The sequence below is a fragment of the Mytilus galloprovincialis genome, chromosome 2, assembly GCF_965363235.1.
Source record: "Mytilus galloprovincialis chromosome 2, xbMytGall1.hap1.1, whole genome shotgun sequence".
NCBI lineage: Eukaryota > Metazoa > Mollusca > Bivalvia > Mytilida > Mytilidae > Mytilus > Mytilus galloprovincialis.
In genome coordinates, this window is record NC_134839.1 from 105,993,509 (window position 1) to 106,010,506 (window position 16,998).

General features: G+C 31.4%; 1 protein-coding gene across 2 annotated transcripts in view; it reads right to left on the reverse strand.

Annotated features, from left to right (window-relative positions):
• LOC143065264 (sterol O-acyltransferase 1-like) overlaps positions 1 to 16,991 on the reverse strand; it is a 37,664-nt gene extending 20,673 nt beyond the window's left edge. Inside the window, exons 1-4 of one of the 2 annotated variants that reach the window (XM_076238725.1) lie at positions 16,841 to 16,991; positions 8,405 to 8,478; positions 7,093 to 7,232; positions 1,524 to 1,550 (exon numbers count right to left, since the gene is read on the reverse strand). In XM_076238725.1, the coding sequence (XP_076094840.1) occupies positions 1,524 to 1,550; positions 7,093 to 7,232; positions 8,405 to 8,478; positions 16,841 to 16,889 (290 nt within the window). In that variant the 5' untranslated portion in view covers positions 16,890 to 16,991. The remainder of the gene's footprint in view (positions 1 to 1,523; positions 1,551 to 7,092; positions 7,233 to 8,404; positions 8,479 to 16,840) is intronic. The other variant, XM_076238727.1, reaches the window with a different exon arrangement.
• Positions 16,992 to 16,998: the final 7 nt, after the last annotated feature.

A 16,998-nucleotide genomic window follows, 5' to 3' on the forward strand; every position in this document is an offset into this window, starting at 1 on the left:
CTTTTGTAGCATGAACGACGATAAACTGCCTGCACGGAGTTCTTCAAATTATAACAGCTATCGCATGAAACATCTTGATGTTCATCTTATTCAATGCAGATACAAAAATCGACTTCCCTATACCTACTGGTAAATTGACTCAAAATTTCAGTCGATTTTTTTTAATTTGCATTTTATGCACTGCATAAAATTTAACAACTTTTGTCTTTTCTTTGGGCTTAATGGAGCAAGTTGCAACGGACTTGACATATCACGGAATATTTACTGAAACTATCCGTCAATTATTTTGATTTTACAATAAGACTTTTCTGACAAAGTATATTTGATGTTTTATAACAACAAAAAAACCAACAAATATAAACAAATACAAACGAAGTATGTGGCATATATCAGTGCACTTCAATTGAAAATATGTGTAAATAATAGCGAAAAAGGTAGTTATTTCATATATCAGTTGAGAGAAAAATTATTGACTAATACACAAAATGTGACGGAAGGCAAGTGATTAAGTTCTGTGATGAAATTGAAGTTTTTTTTCCATAGATTTCTTAAGTTTCTTTTATATTTTGGTCCCGAAACTTTTATCACTTATTAGTTTTATGAAATACTATATGCTTGAAATATTATGGGATAATTTTCAATACCACTATGAAGAAGAAACTTAAAGTTTGTGACTGAATTTGCAATTAAAATTACCTCAAATTTCAAACGGTCCAAACTTCGCAAATATTATAGATTAGAAGGAAATAAAATACTGAATAGCATATTTTGACATATTAAAATAGCTTCAGGAAAATCTATTTCAATTAAATGTAAGCAAACATACACAATTTTTCATTTTGAAAAAGGGGGGTTGAATCTCTCGAATATACTACTAGTCATTAAAACGACTTTTTAGAAAAATGTGACCGTACGAAATTCTGTCGACAGGGCAAAAACTAAAGAAGACATATTTGTCTTTAAGTTAAGACCATTTTTAGTCGTGTGTTATTTGGGGAGATTAAACTCGCGATCTAGACGACTTTTTACACTTCTGTCACCGCACTAAAAGCTCTTCTGACATGTTAGTATATCATGCTAGTTTTATCTAATAAACACCACTTCATGCATGGTATGTCTGAAAGCCCCAAACCTGTTATAGTACACTTCAGTGGACCCCTAACACTTCCTTAAATAGAAACAAATGCTATGCCAAAAAAATTGACAACCAGCATTTGTAATAAAGTTATAAAACATACTAGTCTATCTCATCATCGAGCAATTTCGATGTTTAAGTACTTAACTATTCACTACTTCCTGCCCAGATAAAGGCAACTTGTTAGTCTATACTTTACTCATATGCTAATAACAAGAGGATCTTTAACTCTGAATGTGTTTAAAATTTAACCCTCTAGTTTTTATTCTAAAAAAAAAAATATCAATATATTGTTCAGTTTTATTTACTCTTTAGTAAATGAGAGCTGTCCATCAGGGATCCACAATGAATGTACTGTTAAGCAGACAAACAGGTCAGTAATACATACTATTTATCTTTTAAGTTAGTTTGACATCTGCAAAAAATAGACATTTAACATATACTAGCTACTAAAAGACATCACTTGAACTAGCTATTCCAACAGACAAACTATTCTAACAGACAACATTACCAGCTATCCTAACAAGCATTAAATGAACTAGCTATCCTAACAGCCAAAAACTATTATACATTGTAACTGTTCTTACAGCCTTACCCTATTGTACACATCAACTATCCTAACATCCGCACACCATTGAACACATCAAATATCCTAACCAACTCACACAATCATACACATTAAGTTAATAACTATCCTATCCTATTCACAATACCATACACATTAACTATCCTATCAAACATACACTACCATACACATTAACTATCCTATTATACACATACTACCATACACATTAACTATCCTATTATACACACACTACCATACACATTAACTATCCTATCATACACACACTACCATACACATTAACTATCCTATCATACACACACTACCATACACATTAACTATCCTATCATACACACACTACCATACGCATTAACTATCCTATCATACACATTCTACCATACACATTAACTATCTATTATACACACACTACCATACACATTAACTATCCTATCATACACATACTACCATTCACATTAACTATCCTACCCAATTCACACTACCATACACATTAACTATCCTATTATACACACACTACCATTCACATTTACTATCCTATCATACACACACTACCATTCATATTAACTATCCTATCCAATTCACTCTACCATACACATTAACTATCCTATCATACACACACTACCATTCACATTAACTATCCTATCGTACACACACTACCATTCACATTAACTATCCTATTATACACACACTACCATACACATTAACTATCCTATTATACACACACTACCATACATATTAACTATCCTATCATACACACACTACCATTCACATTAACTATCCTATCCAACTCACAATATCATACACATTAACTATCCTAACAAACTCGCACATCTATACACAATAACTATCCTTTCCGATTCACACTACCATACAAAATAACTATCCTGTCCGATTCACACTTCCATTTACATTAACTTCCTATCCAATTCACACTACCATACAAATTAACTTTCAAGTCTGATTCACACTATCATACACATTAATTATTCTATCCAACTCACACTACCATACACATTAACTATCCTATCCGATTCACACTACCATTCACATTAACTATCCTGTCTGATTCACACTACCATTTACATTAACTTCCTATCCGATTCACACTACCATTCACATTAACTATCCTATCCAATTCACACTACCATACAAATTAACTATCCTATCCGATTCACACTACCATTCACATTAACTATCCTATCCAATTCACACTACAATACAAATTAACTATCCTGTCTGATTCACACTACCATACACATTAACTATCCTATCCAACTCACACTACCAAGAGAAGCTTGTCTGATAGCTATAGTACTAAAATATTTAAAACTCTAAAACTGACTTTCTTGCTGCTGTTTGTATCAGATCTATTTTTTTGTTTGTATGTAAAGCCAAAAAGCAAAGAATCATCCTGTTTTGTTTACAATTCTGAAAGATGTTAGTTTGGGGGACTAATGTATAAAAAAAAAACTAATAAAGACTTCCAATCACCAAATAATTTACAGATAATCTATTTGAGTTTGCATAAAATGCAAACTCAATCAAAAATATAGTATGAACAAGATGAACTGAGAGTCATCTTTTCATTCCTTATTTTTTTAGAAAATCTGTAACACTACAAAAAATAGTCCTTTCACACAAGGTTGCCTAAACATGTACCACAAAGACCAACTGGCAACAATATAACTATTATACAAACTTCCAGGAATAGAAAATCCTTGATTAAAAAAATCCCTTTCGAAATGTCAAATTTTACAAATGAATAGAAATGAGAATAGGAAAGGAATATGTGACTTGTGTGGATATAAATTACAAATTCTTTTACCAACAATTTATGTTAAATGCATGATGAAGCAGTCTTACAACTTAAAAAGAATAAAAGGTTTTTATATCAATACATTATTATTGAGAAAACTAACTTCATAAATATCTTATAAAAAAGAAGATGTGGTATGATTGCCAATGAGACAACTATCCACAAAAGACCAAAATGAAACAGACATTAACAACTATAGGTCACCGTACGGCCTTCAACAATGAGCAAAGCCCATACCGCATAGTCAGCTATAAAAGGCCCCGATAAGACAATGTAAAACAATTCAAACGAGAAAACTAACGGCCTTATTTATGTAAAAAAATGAACGAAAAACAAATATGTAACACATAAACAAACGACAACCACTGAATTACAGGCTCCTGACTTGGGACAGGCATATACATAAATAATGTGGCGGGGTTAAACATGTTAGCGGGATCCCAACCCTCCTGTACATCTAATAGCACTTCTCTATTGGTGAAATATTAATGACAAAACTAAAGGAATATTTTTCATCACTTGAACACAGATAAGTTCAAAAGCATAGTTAAAAATAAAATCTGTTTAATTACATTGACTTAAGCATGCAGAGAACTGTTACAACACGTAACAACAGATAATGCGTTAAATTAAATGTACATGTATCAGAAACATTACTTTCTTCTAAACTTCTTCTCTGAAAGACTTTTTAATTTCAAGTACTGTAATATTAGCATCTTTACAGTGATTTATACTTCATGCAAGAAGAAGAACATGTACCGTTTACTTACATCAATGATAATAGACATAAAAGACAAAGAAGGTCATGCAATACACACAGAATTGAATGAGTATTAATAAAAAGAAGATCCTGTCTATTATATTTTAGTTTAATATAGAAATTTGCATTGAAAAAAAACTAAAACATATCTGACTGTTTTATTTGATGACATCTATCTGTGATGCTTGTGTTTTGTCAGAATAAAGAGTACAAAGATTAGTGTTTCCCCTATCACACAGTGGGAATGGTAACTCCAATAAACTAGAGGCTCTTAAGAGCCTGTGTCGCTCACCTTGGTCTATGTACATATTAAACAAAGACACAGATGAATTCATGACAAAATTGTGTTTTGGTGATGGTGATGTGTTTGTAGATCTTACTTAACTGAACATTCTTGCTTCTTACAATTATCTCAATTTATAATGAACTTGGCCCATTAGTAAAAGACGAAAATATTTTGTCAAAATTTACAAAAATTTACAAAATTTACAAAAATTATTAAAAATTGACTATAAAGGGCAATAAATCCTTAAGGGGTCAACTGACCTTTTTGGTAATGTTGACTTATTTGTGGATCTTACTTTGTTGAACATTATTGCTGTTTACAGTTTATCTCTATCTATAATAATATTCAAGATAATAACCAAAAACAGCAAAATTTCCTTCAAAATTTCCAATTCAGGGGCAGCAACCCAACAAACAGTTGACGGATACATCTGTAAATTTCAGGGCAGATAGATCTTGACTTGCAAAACAATTTATCCCCATGTCTGAATTGCTCTTAATGCTTTGGTTTCAGAATTATAAGCCAAAATCTACATTTTACCCTATGTTCTATTTTTAGCCATGGATACCTCAATGATGATTAAGGCCAAGTATGGTTAAATTTGGAACAGTAGTTTTAGAGATGATTTTTGTAAAAGATTAGAAAAAATTACGAAAAATTGGTAAAAAATGACTAAATGGCAATTTTACTCCTTAAGGGGTTAACTGACCATTTTAGTCATATTAACTTATTTGTAGATCTTACTTTGCTTTACATTATTGCTGTTTACAGTTTATCTCTATCTATAATAATATTCAAGATAATAGCCAAAAAACGGTATAATTTCCTTAAAATTGCCAATTCAGGGGCAGCAACCCAACAACTGGTTGTCGGATTCGTCTGAAAATTTCAGGGCAGATATATCTTTTTCTGATAAACAATTTTATTCCATGTCAGATTTGCTCTAAAGGCTTTGGTTTCAGAGTTATAAAGCCAAATTCTAAATTTTACCCCTATGTTCTATTTTTAGCCATGGCGGCCATCTTGGTTGGTTGGCCGGGTCACGCTACACATTTTTTAAACTAGATACCCCAATGATGATTGTGGCCAAGTGTGGTTTAATTTGGCCCAGTAGTTTCAGAGGAGAAGATTTCTGGAAAAGGTAACGACAACGGATGACGACGGACGCAAAGTGATGAGAAAAGCTCACTTGGCCCTTCAGACCAGGTGAGCTAAAAAACACATTTTTTAAACTAGATACCCCAATGATGATTGTGGCCAAGTGTGGTTTAATTTGGCCCAGTAGTTTCAGAGGAGAAGATTTCTGGAAAAGCTAATGTCAACGGATGACGACGGACGCAAAGTGATGAGAAAAGCTCACTTGGCCCTTCAGACCAGGTGAGCTAAAAAACACATTTTTTAAACTAGATACCCCAATGATGATTGTGGCCAAGTGTGGTTTAATTTGGCCCAGTAGTTTCAGAGGAGAAGATTTCTGGAAAAGCTAATGTCAACGGATGACGACGGACGCAAAGTGATGAGAAAAGCTCACTTGGCCCTTCAGACCAGGTGAGCTAAAAAGGGCACCTAGAGCATCCAAAGATTAACAAAAGGGCACATAAATTATGCTATTAGAATCAAAGAAAGGGAAATGCATGATTATATTGCATTGGTAAAGTATGGACTGACAGTTATTTCTGAAATCAGAGCTCAAGACAGCAATCAATAAAAGTGTAATGTTTTAAAACTTTTTGAGTTTTTAAATTTCCTACCTGTATTTCTCTGTATTAAAAGGTCCCTGTAAATATGCCATTCATGGCACTATTATCGTTTATGTATATATACTGTAACGTGTACATATATTGGATATTTCTTAAGTTAAGATTAAACTTCATATGGAGGTGCTCCTAATTAAAGGAGGCTTATACTAAGAAAAATAAGTTTACTTCCGGTTTACTGGTTTACTATTTTGGAATTCTTTACAAGGAAATTAATAGAAGAACCAGTTTAAAATCTTTTCACAAAAATAAAAAAATCTTCAAGGAATTTAAAATCAAAACATTCAAAGAATTTAGTGTTTCCATCGATTTTGTTTATTAAACAGACTAAAGCGATAACGATCTATAATAAAGCAGGTGAAATTGACAATCAGGGGGGTACTGAGAAATGCGGCTTGCAAACTTTTTGTTTAAATAATTTTACTAGTTCTCATTTTTGAAAGATTTAGTTTTCATATAATTTGATCTTTTAATCGTTCAATACTGATTGAGTAGAATTATGATATCGAAATAAATGTCATCAAGTGAAAATAATAAAGAAGAAACAAGAAGAGAAACACACCCAAGCCAATTCTCGATTTAATAAATCGACTTTACCTACAGAAACAGTATAAATTCCGGAAATAAAAAAAAAAGCGTATGGTAAAAATGTTGATTTTTTAACCCCCTCCCCCCAAGTGTACGTTTTGTACACTTTGGAAAACGGTTGACAATTATGGATGACCCCTTATTAATAAAGTGTTTTATTGAATTAGTACCTTGTAGAAATAGATCTTTTGAAGACATAATTTTGGTTTTGTTCTTCCAGTCGTTCATACTGTTCTACATCAGTCATAAACTGTTCAAAAAGTGTATCAAGTTCATCTGTCAGCTTTTCTTTGATGTCTTTCTGCAAGGCCTGCAACAATATTGTATATTTATAACATACTACAACCATGAAACAATAATAGGGGTTCAACATGTTCAATAACAATGCAAAGCAATTAATGAGCTTATTATTATCTTGACAGACCAGTTATTATAATATAGGGTTCAATGGCCAAGCAATCAACAGGCTAATAAGTACCTGGACAGACCACTTATCATAGTATGGGTTCAATAACCAAGTGACCAAAAGGCCAATGTTGACATCAATAGACCAGTTAACTTATCAATATAAAGGGTTAAATAACCTAGCAATCAATGTTGTTATTCAATAAGTATATATCATATATAGAATACGATTAGATATATTACTTTATAACAATATGTTGTAACAAAGTCTCCAAAACACATCCCTATAAACCAAGAAAAAGTTTGTACTAAAAACAACATTAAAGGTGCATAATGGCATTATTTGTTTAAGATTATGAAAACATTTTGATTATTGTAATGAGGACTTTTAGGTATCTATGAGAAGTTGGGGATACAAAATGGGTACCGTGCTATAAAGCAATGAAAATGTAATTAGCCGAGTCACAATTTTTTCAAGGGAGCTTTTGTAGAAGACATCACAAATAGTTGGGATGGGTACTAAATTTATGGGTATTGATGATGAACACTGTTAGGTCTGCTTGCAATTTATGTCAAATGATTTGATACCTAAAATTTTCCAAAATGTCAGTCTTTTAATTGATCATATAAGCTTGAAGTGCCCTAAAAAAGTGACCTTTTTTTCACTCCAACGCACGTTTTTTACCAAATAAAGGCTCTGTGTTGAGGACCGTACATTGAACTTTGACCTATAATGGTTGACTTTTACAAATTATGACTTGGAAGGAGAGTTGTTTCATTGGCACTCATACCTATATCTATATATTTATATAAGGTCTGATTAATTGCACAAAAGATATTGTCTCAAAAAAAGTTAAATGTTCTTATACACCTTATCGCTAATCCCGGCTGACCCGGCCGCTTGAACTTTTGATGCATATAACAATCATTTGTTTCCATTGTGACGTCAGATATTTTGTTTTATGACGTCAAAATTTTAAGGGAACCTGTGTGATATCCAGTAATGGCGGACAAATAGCGATATAAAGGTGTATTCAACCAATTTCAAGTTTTAAATGATTTGAAAAGTCAACAAACCTGTGCTTGATTTCTAAGCCTTTGTATTTCCATTTGCTTCCTAAACTGCTCATTATTTCCATTATTTCCATTACCTTTTAATAGAAACATTACATTGATACAATAAAAGGTAAATTTATGATCTTGTGTGTTTTAATTGTTTGTATTCATGAGCATGGTGTTTCTGTTCATTTCTGAAATCTCTGAGCATTTTATTATCATACTCAAAAATAATGCTGGTGAAGGTACATGTACATCTTTACATATTGTTGTTGACAAATAGATTAAGAAGAAACAACAAATTAGTATTTTCTGATTTCATTTTCTCTATCTATTATTGATTTCTCTTTTGCTTAATGCACAATGTCCCAACACTGTCTTAACGAAGTTGTATACATTCTGATTAGATTCCTACAGATCAGGAGTGTCCAGATAGGTCGGCCAGACACCTAACAGTTAGGTGGGTTCCGTAACATTCTGGGAAACTTGGCCAATTTTGTCTAGTAGAATTACAACTCTGTCGGATCACATTCAGAAGAATCGGGATGCTGTCTGGACAGATTCGGTCGTTTTGTAACATGTGAGAGATAGAAATCCAATTAGAATCGGATTGAGAACAGGATAATCTAGACAAATCTGGTTTGAAACGGCTGAATTTGGACGCTTCCTGAACAATATCTGACGGTTGTTGTGATTCAATAAAAGTTTTTATAAATTTAAATTAAAGTTTGAATTCCAAGCCACGATTCACAGGATCTTGATCAGACTTTTGATAATTTTTTATCATGAATGGTCCTGTCAATGACGGCAGTAAAAATCATGAATGTGTGACCCCAGCTTAAGGGGGCTCGAGGGTATAAATTTATATTTTTTTAAACGTAGGATTTCGCTATTTTTTTCTATAAATGATCTTAATGATCATATACTAAATAGAACCAGATGCTCCGCAGGGCGCAGCTTTATACGACCACAGAGGTTGAACCCTGAACGGTTGGGGCAAGTATGGACACAACTTTCAAGCTGGATTCAGCTCTAAATTTGGACTGTGATTAAATAGTTGACACAGCATAGGTTTCTGACACAGAATGAATGTGGTCTAATGAAATTAAAATGTTTGTTTTGCCTTTGAGCAATTCACTATGCTGTTGAATATTAATCCTCTCAAAAAAATTGAAGAAATAGCAATAACTACTCATTTAAATACATCATACAATATTAAAATGTAAAACAAGTGCTTGTTATCACTGAATGGTAAAGATTGTTTTAATTTATCAGTTGGTAGTAAAAGTGAATATACATTGTATATTGTATAAAACAATGATTTAAGTTGATTCAACTACTATTCTGGACAAAGAAAGATAACTCCAATCAATTGAAAATTTCTTGCTATTGCACAATATTGTGCAATTAGATATTTCTTGCTATTGCACAATACTGTGCAATTGAAAATATTTGCTATTGCACAATACTGTGCAATTGAAGATTTCTTGCTATTGCACAATACTGTGCAATTGAAGATTTCTTGCTATTGCTGAATACTCTGCAATTGAAAATTTCTTGCTATTGCACAATACTTAATATAATAATTTTGGATCCTGATTTGGACCAACTTGAAAACTGGGCCCATAATCAAAAATCTAAGTACATGTTTAGATTCAGCATATCAAAGAAGCCCAAGAATTCAATTTTTGTTAAAATCAAGCTAAGTTTAATTTTGGACCCTTTGGACCTTTATGTTGACCAATTTGAAAACGAGACCAAAAATTAAGAATCTACATACACAGTTAGAATCGGCATATCAAAGAACCCCAATTATTCAATTTTTGATGAAATCAAACAAAGTTTAATTTTGGACCCCGATTTGGACCAACTTGAAAACTGGGCCAATAATTAAAAATCTAAGTACATTTTTAGATTCAGCATATCAAAGAACCCCAAGAATTCAATTTTTGTCAAAATCAAACAAAGTTTAATTTTGGACCCTTTGGACCTTAATGTAGACCAATTTGAAAACGGGACCAAAAATTTTATGGTCATAAACCTTGTGTTTAAATTTCATAGATTTCTATTTACTTATACTAAAGTTATGGTGCAAAAACCAAGAAAAATGCTTATTTGGGCCCTTTTTTGGCCCCTAATTCCTAAACTGTTCGGACCTCAACTCCCAAAATCAATCCCAACCTTCCTTTGGTGGTCATAAACCTTGTGTTTAAATTTCATTGATTTCTATTTACTTATACTAAAGTTATTGTGCGAAAACCAAGAATAATGCTTATTTGGGCCCTTTTTTGGCCCCTAATTCCTAAACTGTAGGAACCAAAACTACCAAAATCAATCCCAACCTTCCTTTTGTGGTCATAAACCTTGTGTCAAAATTTCATAAATTCCTATTTACATTGTACTTAAATTAAAGTTATAGTGCGAAAACCAAGAAAATGCTTATTTGGGCTCTTTTTAGCCCCTAATTCCTAAAATGTTGGGATCAAAACTCCCAAAACCAATCCCAACCTTCCTTTTGTGGTCATATACCTTGTGTTAAAATTTCATTGATTTCTATTTACTTATACTAAAGTTATTGTGCGAAAACCAAGAATAATGCTTATTTGGGCCCTTTTTTGGCCCCTAATTCCTAAACTGTAGGAACCAAAACTACCAAAATCAATCCCAACCTTCCTTTTGTGGTCATAAACCTTTTGTCAAAATTTCATAAATTCCTATTTACATTGTACTTAAACTAAAGTTATAGTGTGAAAACCAAGAAAATTCTTATTTGGGCTCTTTTTGGCCCCTAATTCCTAAAATGTTGGGATCAAAACTCCCAAAACCAATCCCAACCTTCCTTTTGTGGTCATAAACCTTGTGTTAAAATTTCATAGATTTTTATTCACTTTTACTAAAGTTAGAGTGCGAAAACTAAAAGTATTTGGACGACGACGACGCAGGACGACGACGCAGGACGACGACGCAGACGACGACGACGACACCAACGTGATAGCAATATACGACGAAAAATTAAAATTTTTGCGGTCGTATAAAAATAAATTAAAATATGGGGTCACTGTTCATTTAAGCTCACAATCTGCCTTCGAAAGAAGCATGCGTTTTTGTTTACACTTGCAATTTTTTTGTAGGTACTTTTTTTTCTGTTGAACTAATAGGAGAAATAGAAGATATATATCAAAATAAAAAAAGAACTAAATTACAGAAATCACTTACATTTTACAATTGTTTAGTTTAAGAACAGCTTTTATGAAAAAAATATTTAAAAATTAGGTCCCCAATGAGTTAAATAAAGATATTTCAATTTAAAGGGATAATTCACGATTTTTCACTTTTCGTCTTATTATGTTCATAATACCATAAAAAACATATTCACCAAGTTTTATTTTGATATGAAAACTAATAAAGAAGAAAATTGGAAATTATTAATTTTATTTCTTGAAACTTCCTGACTTATGTGACGTAGTTTAAGTCTTTTTGCATGCCGGGAGTGAAATTAATCTCATTTAAGTCTTGTTCGTTAACCATCTGATAACGTTATTTAAAGCGCATCGATGACTTTTGGTGTAGCTATTAACCAACGAAAAATAAGTGAAAGCCATGCAACTTTTAAAATAAGATCGTGTGGATTTTTTAAACGAATCTTAATAATAAAAGTAAATCATACAATAGAACATTTTTATGATTTTTTTTCACAAATACTTTAAACAAACATATGAAACTGACATGATCGATAGTGTATTAAAAATACATGTTTGTATTCTGACCTTTTTGCTTCATTCCAGCAAAAATTTTCACTTCCTTGTACGGTGGTAATAAAATGTGTATTGTTTTGTGACACTTAGTGAATGTTGAATGGTAGTTAAACTCAAGGTAATTAAAAGATTAGCATTATGTAATTCCAATCTTTTGATCTTCGTTCAGTGAAATCTAGGCGTCACGGTTCACTGGCATTTCAGGTGTGAACAACATTTCGTATCAGAATGGTAAACGGGAGTCAGTTAAGTTTTTGACATAGAAATGTAAAAAAAAAAGAATTAAAATTAATTAACGGGAATAATAAGGTCGCACAATAACTGGATAGCTGTTGTATATTTTTATATTTTGCATAAGATCACTCTTAAATGAATTATGACTTCTGATTACTTTTGTAACGATAAAATACTGAATTATTTTAATTGAATAAATTTATTATAAATAAAAATAGCCTTCTAAACACGAGTGTATGAACTAAAAATTGTACTATTTTACATCAGAATCGGCAACCTTAAATATTTCAAACAGATCATTAACAATTGCAATTATATAATTTAGTCCATCCAAAGCGATCTTTATTTACCTATTTAGGAATAAATGTTCTCATCAAAATATTTTAAATCTCACAACTCATGAATACTTCAGATATATGAAAAAAAAAGATGTTTTAAAAAATTTAGGAAATTAAAGGATCTTCTTGGAATGGTATCGAGAAGATATTCTTTTCAAGTGTGAAAAACATCAACAAAATTTATGCATAATCGGGAATGTCCTTATTAAAAAAGTCTTCGTCTCACAACATATAATACTTTAGCTATTTGACCAACGATGTTTAAAAAAAAAACAGAATGAATTTTAAGTCTGTTTTAACTGGCAAGAATACCTCTAAAGCGGGGGCCGCTAAAGAGACGAGCAGTTTATTCTTTAAATTGCTGTCATTGAATATCAAGAAAGAAAATAAATCCCGAAATTGATTTGAAACTTTGATACTCTATAGTTTTCCCTGGAAAATATTCACATCCCTTGGGGATCATTGTGTACGTCCAGTTGTGTATGTATTACATGCATGTCGGAACAATTGTGATGATGACGAATTTCTCCCTTTATTCGAGAACAATCTAATTAATATAAATCTGTGATTTAACTACATGTATGTCCATAACTTCGATGAGCCAAAGCAAGTTATATATCGACCTGTATTTAAATCAAATAGGCTCTCTTCTTCTTCTTCTTCTTTTGGTATACAATAATCTTTTACATACTGTTGGCATACGTGGACTAGTCTATTTACAAAACTTTTACCCCAATTTACACAAAATGTATGTTTCTTTCTTATGTTCAATGTATACATGTATATATTTCAATTTGTGCTATAGTTCCGTAACTTATTATCCAGGCGTATAAAGGAATGGTCGACAATTGCGTAAATTTTTTTAAATCAATATTTCTGGTATGTTTCAATCTGTCCTTCACTATTGACAACGAGTATATTACATTTTACCAAATTTACCCTTGGAAAAAATATGTATATAGATTTTTATTTCATCAAATCTTGGTTTTTTTTTGCATTATTTATATTTTTATAAATAATATTCTTTACACCAGAAATGTTATTTATAAACAAGCGTATGCGTTTAGTAATGACTAGTATATTATATCACTTTCATACACGCAAGACAGAGATGTATATTATACACCTAATAGTTCAAAATGGAAAGTTATAAGTTATCGGCCGTGTACACTGATCAATACCCTTAGAAGTGAAACGATGCATGAACTTACAAGCCCGACAGGAAATCGCTTGAATACCTGGACGTGTCACCTCACACTCCTCACAATACCTTTGGAAGTAATACCTTTAGCCATGCGGGTGATCAGTTGAGAGAAGATCCGAATTTATTTTAATAAAGTTTATTACATAAAAGAATTATGAAAAAATTAGATTTTTGAAAACAATTCAATTTTTACGGAACACTTATTTATGATTTGAACTTTGACTTTTTAACTATTTCCAATATTAACAGTTTAAAAATAAAAAACCATGGTTATTTTTTAAAAATAAGAAAATTTTCCGTATCAAGTTAGTTAACTAGTCGGATAAAACAACCGTACGATTGACAAGATATCGACACACAATTACGACTACATCAGGTTACTGTAGTTTTGGTCCTTAGACATATTGTGGTTTCAAATCGGACAAGATGAAAAAATGGCCGAACGCAGAGAATTAATACTCTAAATTTAAAATCGATGGTGGTCTCTTATCTAGCAGAATAAAACTTTAATATCTATGAATTTGAGCGTTTCTATACAGAATGGACATAATATCAATTTTTGATTTTTTTGCGAAGTTTCCCTTTAATGCAAAAATATGGCAGTTTAGGTTAAGGGAAGATATTTTTTGGAGCTTTGTCAATGATAATAACATTTTAAAAGTGATCTGGGGCCAAAACAAATTGATTTTTTGGTTGATTTTTGTACCATATCATAAAGTAATATGGGGACTTTGTCCCCTATTACAGTAGAAAATTCAATAAAAAAAAAAAAAAAAAAAAATCGGGAAAATTTCCCGAATTTTTCATTGTACTAATGAACTCAAAATCGTTCAATTTTTTTTTGTCGCGTTTTTTAATTTCCGGATCTGCGCAGAACACATAACTCTACTTCCTTCTTCCGGTCTTGTTGTCATGAGACTTTGATTCCCTTGATTAGTCTAGAAAAGTATAGGAACTCAAGGAACACAATACCAATATTTCATTTTTAATCATCCTATGTCTTTGGTATGAATAAACGTTATCTGATGCATTGCGTTTCTTTGTTTACATTGAACATGACGTCATAACTTAAATAACGTCACAAGTAAAATCCCTAACAACAGAACCAAAATCGGAAACGTTACGGTATTTCCGTTTCTTTTTTTTAACAAATATTTAAGTTACAAAAAAAATAATTTAAACAAACTTCGTCCCAATTCACAGGTTATGCCTGCCTCATATTAACTAATAGTGTATAAATGAATAAAATTTTGTAATGAAAAAAAATCTTAATTTTTGGTGGAAATTTTTGTACCCCTCCTTAATGTGAATCATAATAATTTTCATTTCCAATAACTAATTTTGAACTATATTGTTTTGCTAGTATATATTCAATACAGTTTTATTGTTTAATCAAGATTTAGGACTTTATCATGACTATAATTGTGCACTTTTTACTCTAATTTGATATTATAATAATGTAAGCCTCAAATCTATGTTGTTCTTTTACATCAAATCTGTTTTCTTTTCCAAAGTTATCATTTGATACTAAATTCCTTTAAACTACTGTTACGAAGGGAAAGTTGAATTTTCATTCTACCAGCCCTCCATCATCACTAGCACTCCACTATCATGACTATGATGTTGTGCCAACAGTACAACTATTTCGTTTTACAATTTTTGTTGTTGAAATATATGAACCTAAAAATTGTGTTCTGGGGCATTTCCAGAGGATTTTGCATTTCACTGGTTCGCTTATAATAATTTTAAAAATCAAGGATATAATAGGTCTGAGGGGGAGAAGAACCAAGGGATACCTTGAATTACATTACAATAAAAGCAGATCACACCAACTCAGCCTTTTCTGTGCCATTGTTGCTTTCCATATTTTTTTTCTTCCGAAAACTAATATACATGTACCAGTACATTTTGTACTTACTCATGCCTCCAACAAAACAGATTAAACTTATAATATAAAATCTCCTACTATTGTTGATTCAAATTAAATGTTCTATATTAAATTTCATACTTTGCATTACAGCATTTCAACTTAAGGTAAGCAAAGGAAAGCAAATATTTCTAGGAATTAATAGGATTCTAGCTTTAAAACACAAATTACAGCCATAAAAATGCTTGGTTTAAAGTTTGTATGATGGGTTAAACATGTCTGTTTAAGCAGTTTTAATCACATTACATTGTTTAAACAGGGTAAAAGATAGCTTCAATGTGTGATTTCAGAACATGTCTGAATTTGAATAAATGGTAGTAAGGTGTAATGTATTGAATCAAATTTTATCATTTGGATCTAGTACAGATTATGAGATTATTTAACGTTATATGTCTTTCAATAAATTATTCGTCATATTGCAATGAAATCTGATTCCATTACACAATATTTCAAAACATTGTTGTAATGTTACCAAGCTACTCAGTTCAATTTCTGGGATGATTTTGAAAATAAATTATCTGACAACAATTTAAATTATTTTATTTTTTTAATTTAGAAAAAAACCCATACTCTTATAAATTCTTGTGGAACAAAATGTGCTTCATCATAAACACAAATATAACATTAACAAACATATATGTATCGAATATTTTTTCTATTTAGGCACATGAACTGTATCTGTTCCAAGTATTTTCCACACTTTTCCAATAAAAGTAAACAAACATGAAAACATGTAAGTGAAAACATCTCCCCTTAGAACAGAGTTAATGCCCATTATTTCAACAGAAAAAAAGACTATAGTAAGTCAACCCTCTTTTTCTTATAAAGAAGTAAACACTTTTTTGTAAAAATTGATCAGTTGAACATTGAACAGCTGGCCATGGAAGATCAGAAAATAGAAATCTGTTCATTTTAAAATACCATTAGTATCTGTTATTTTCCTGTTCAGTATTACATGGCCATTTGTTATAAAACGTATAAAACCAGATATTGACTTACATTTAGCCGAGAATGACAAATTTTCAACACTATCTTCTTCTGACGACATAGTTCCGGTACCGATTTCGCAATTAAGTGTTTCGTCTGTTGATCTTGTTCATTTCCCAAACGGCAATATTACGGTATAATAAACGTTTATCCGACATGTACGAGGTAAA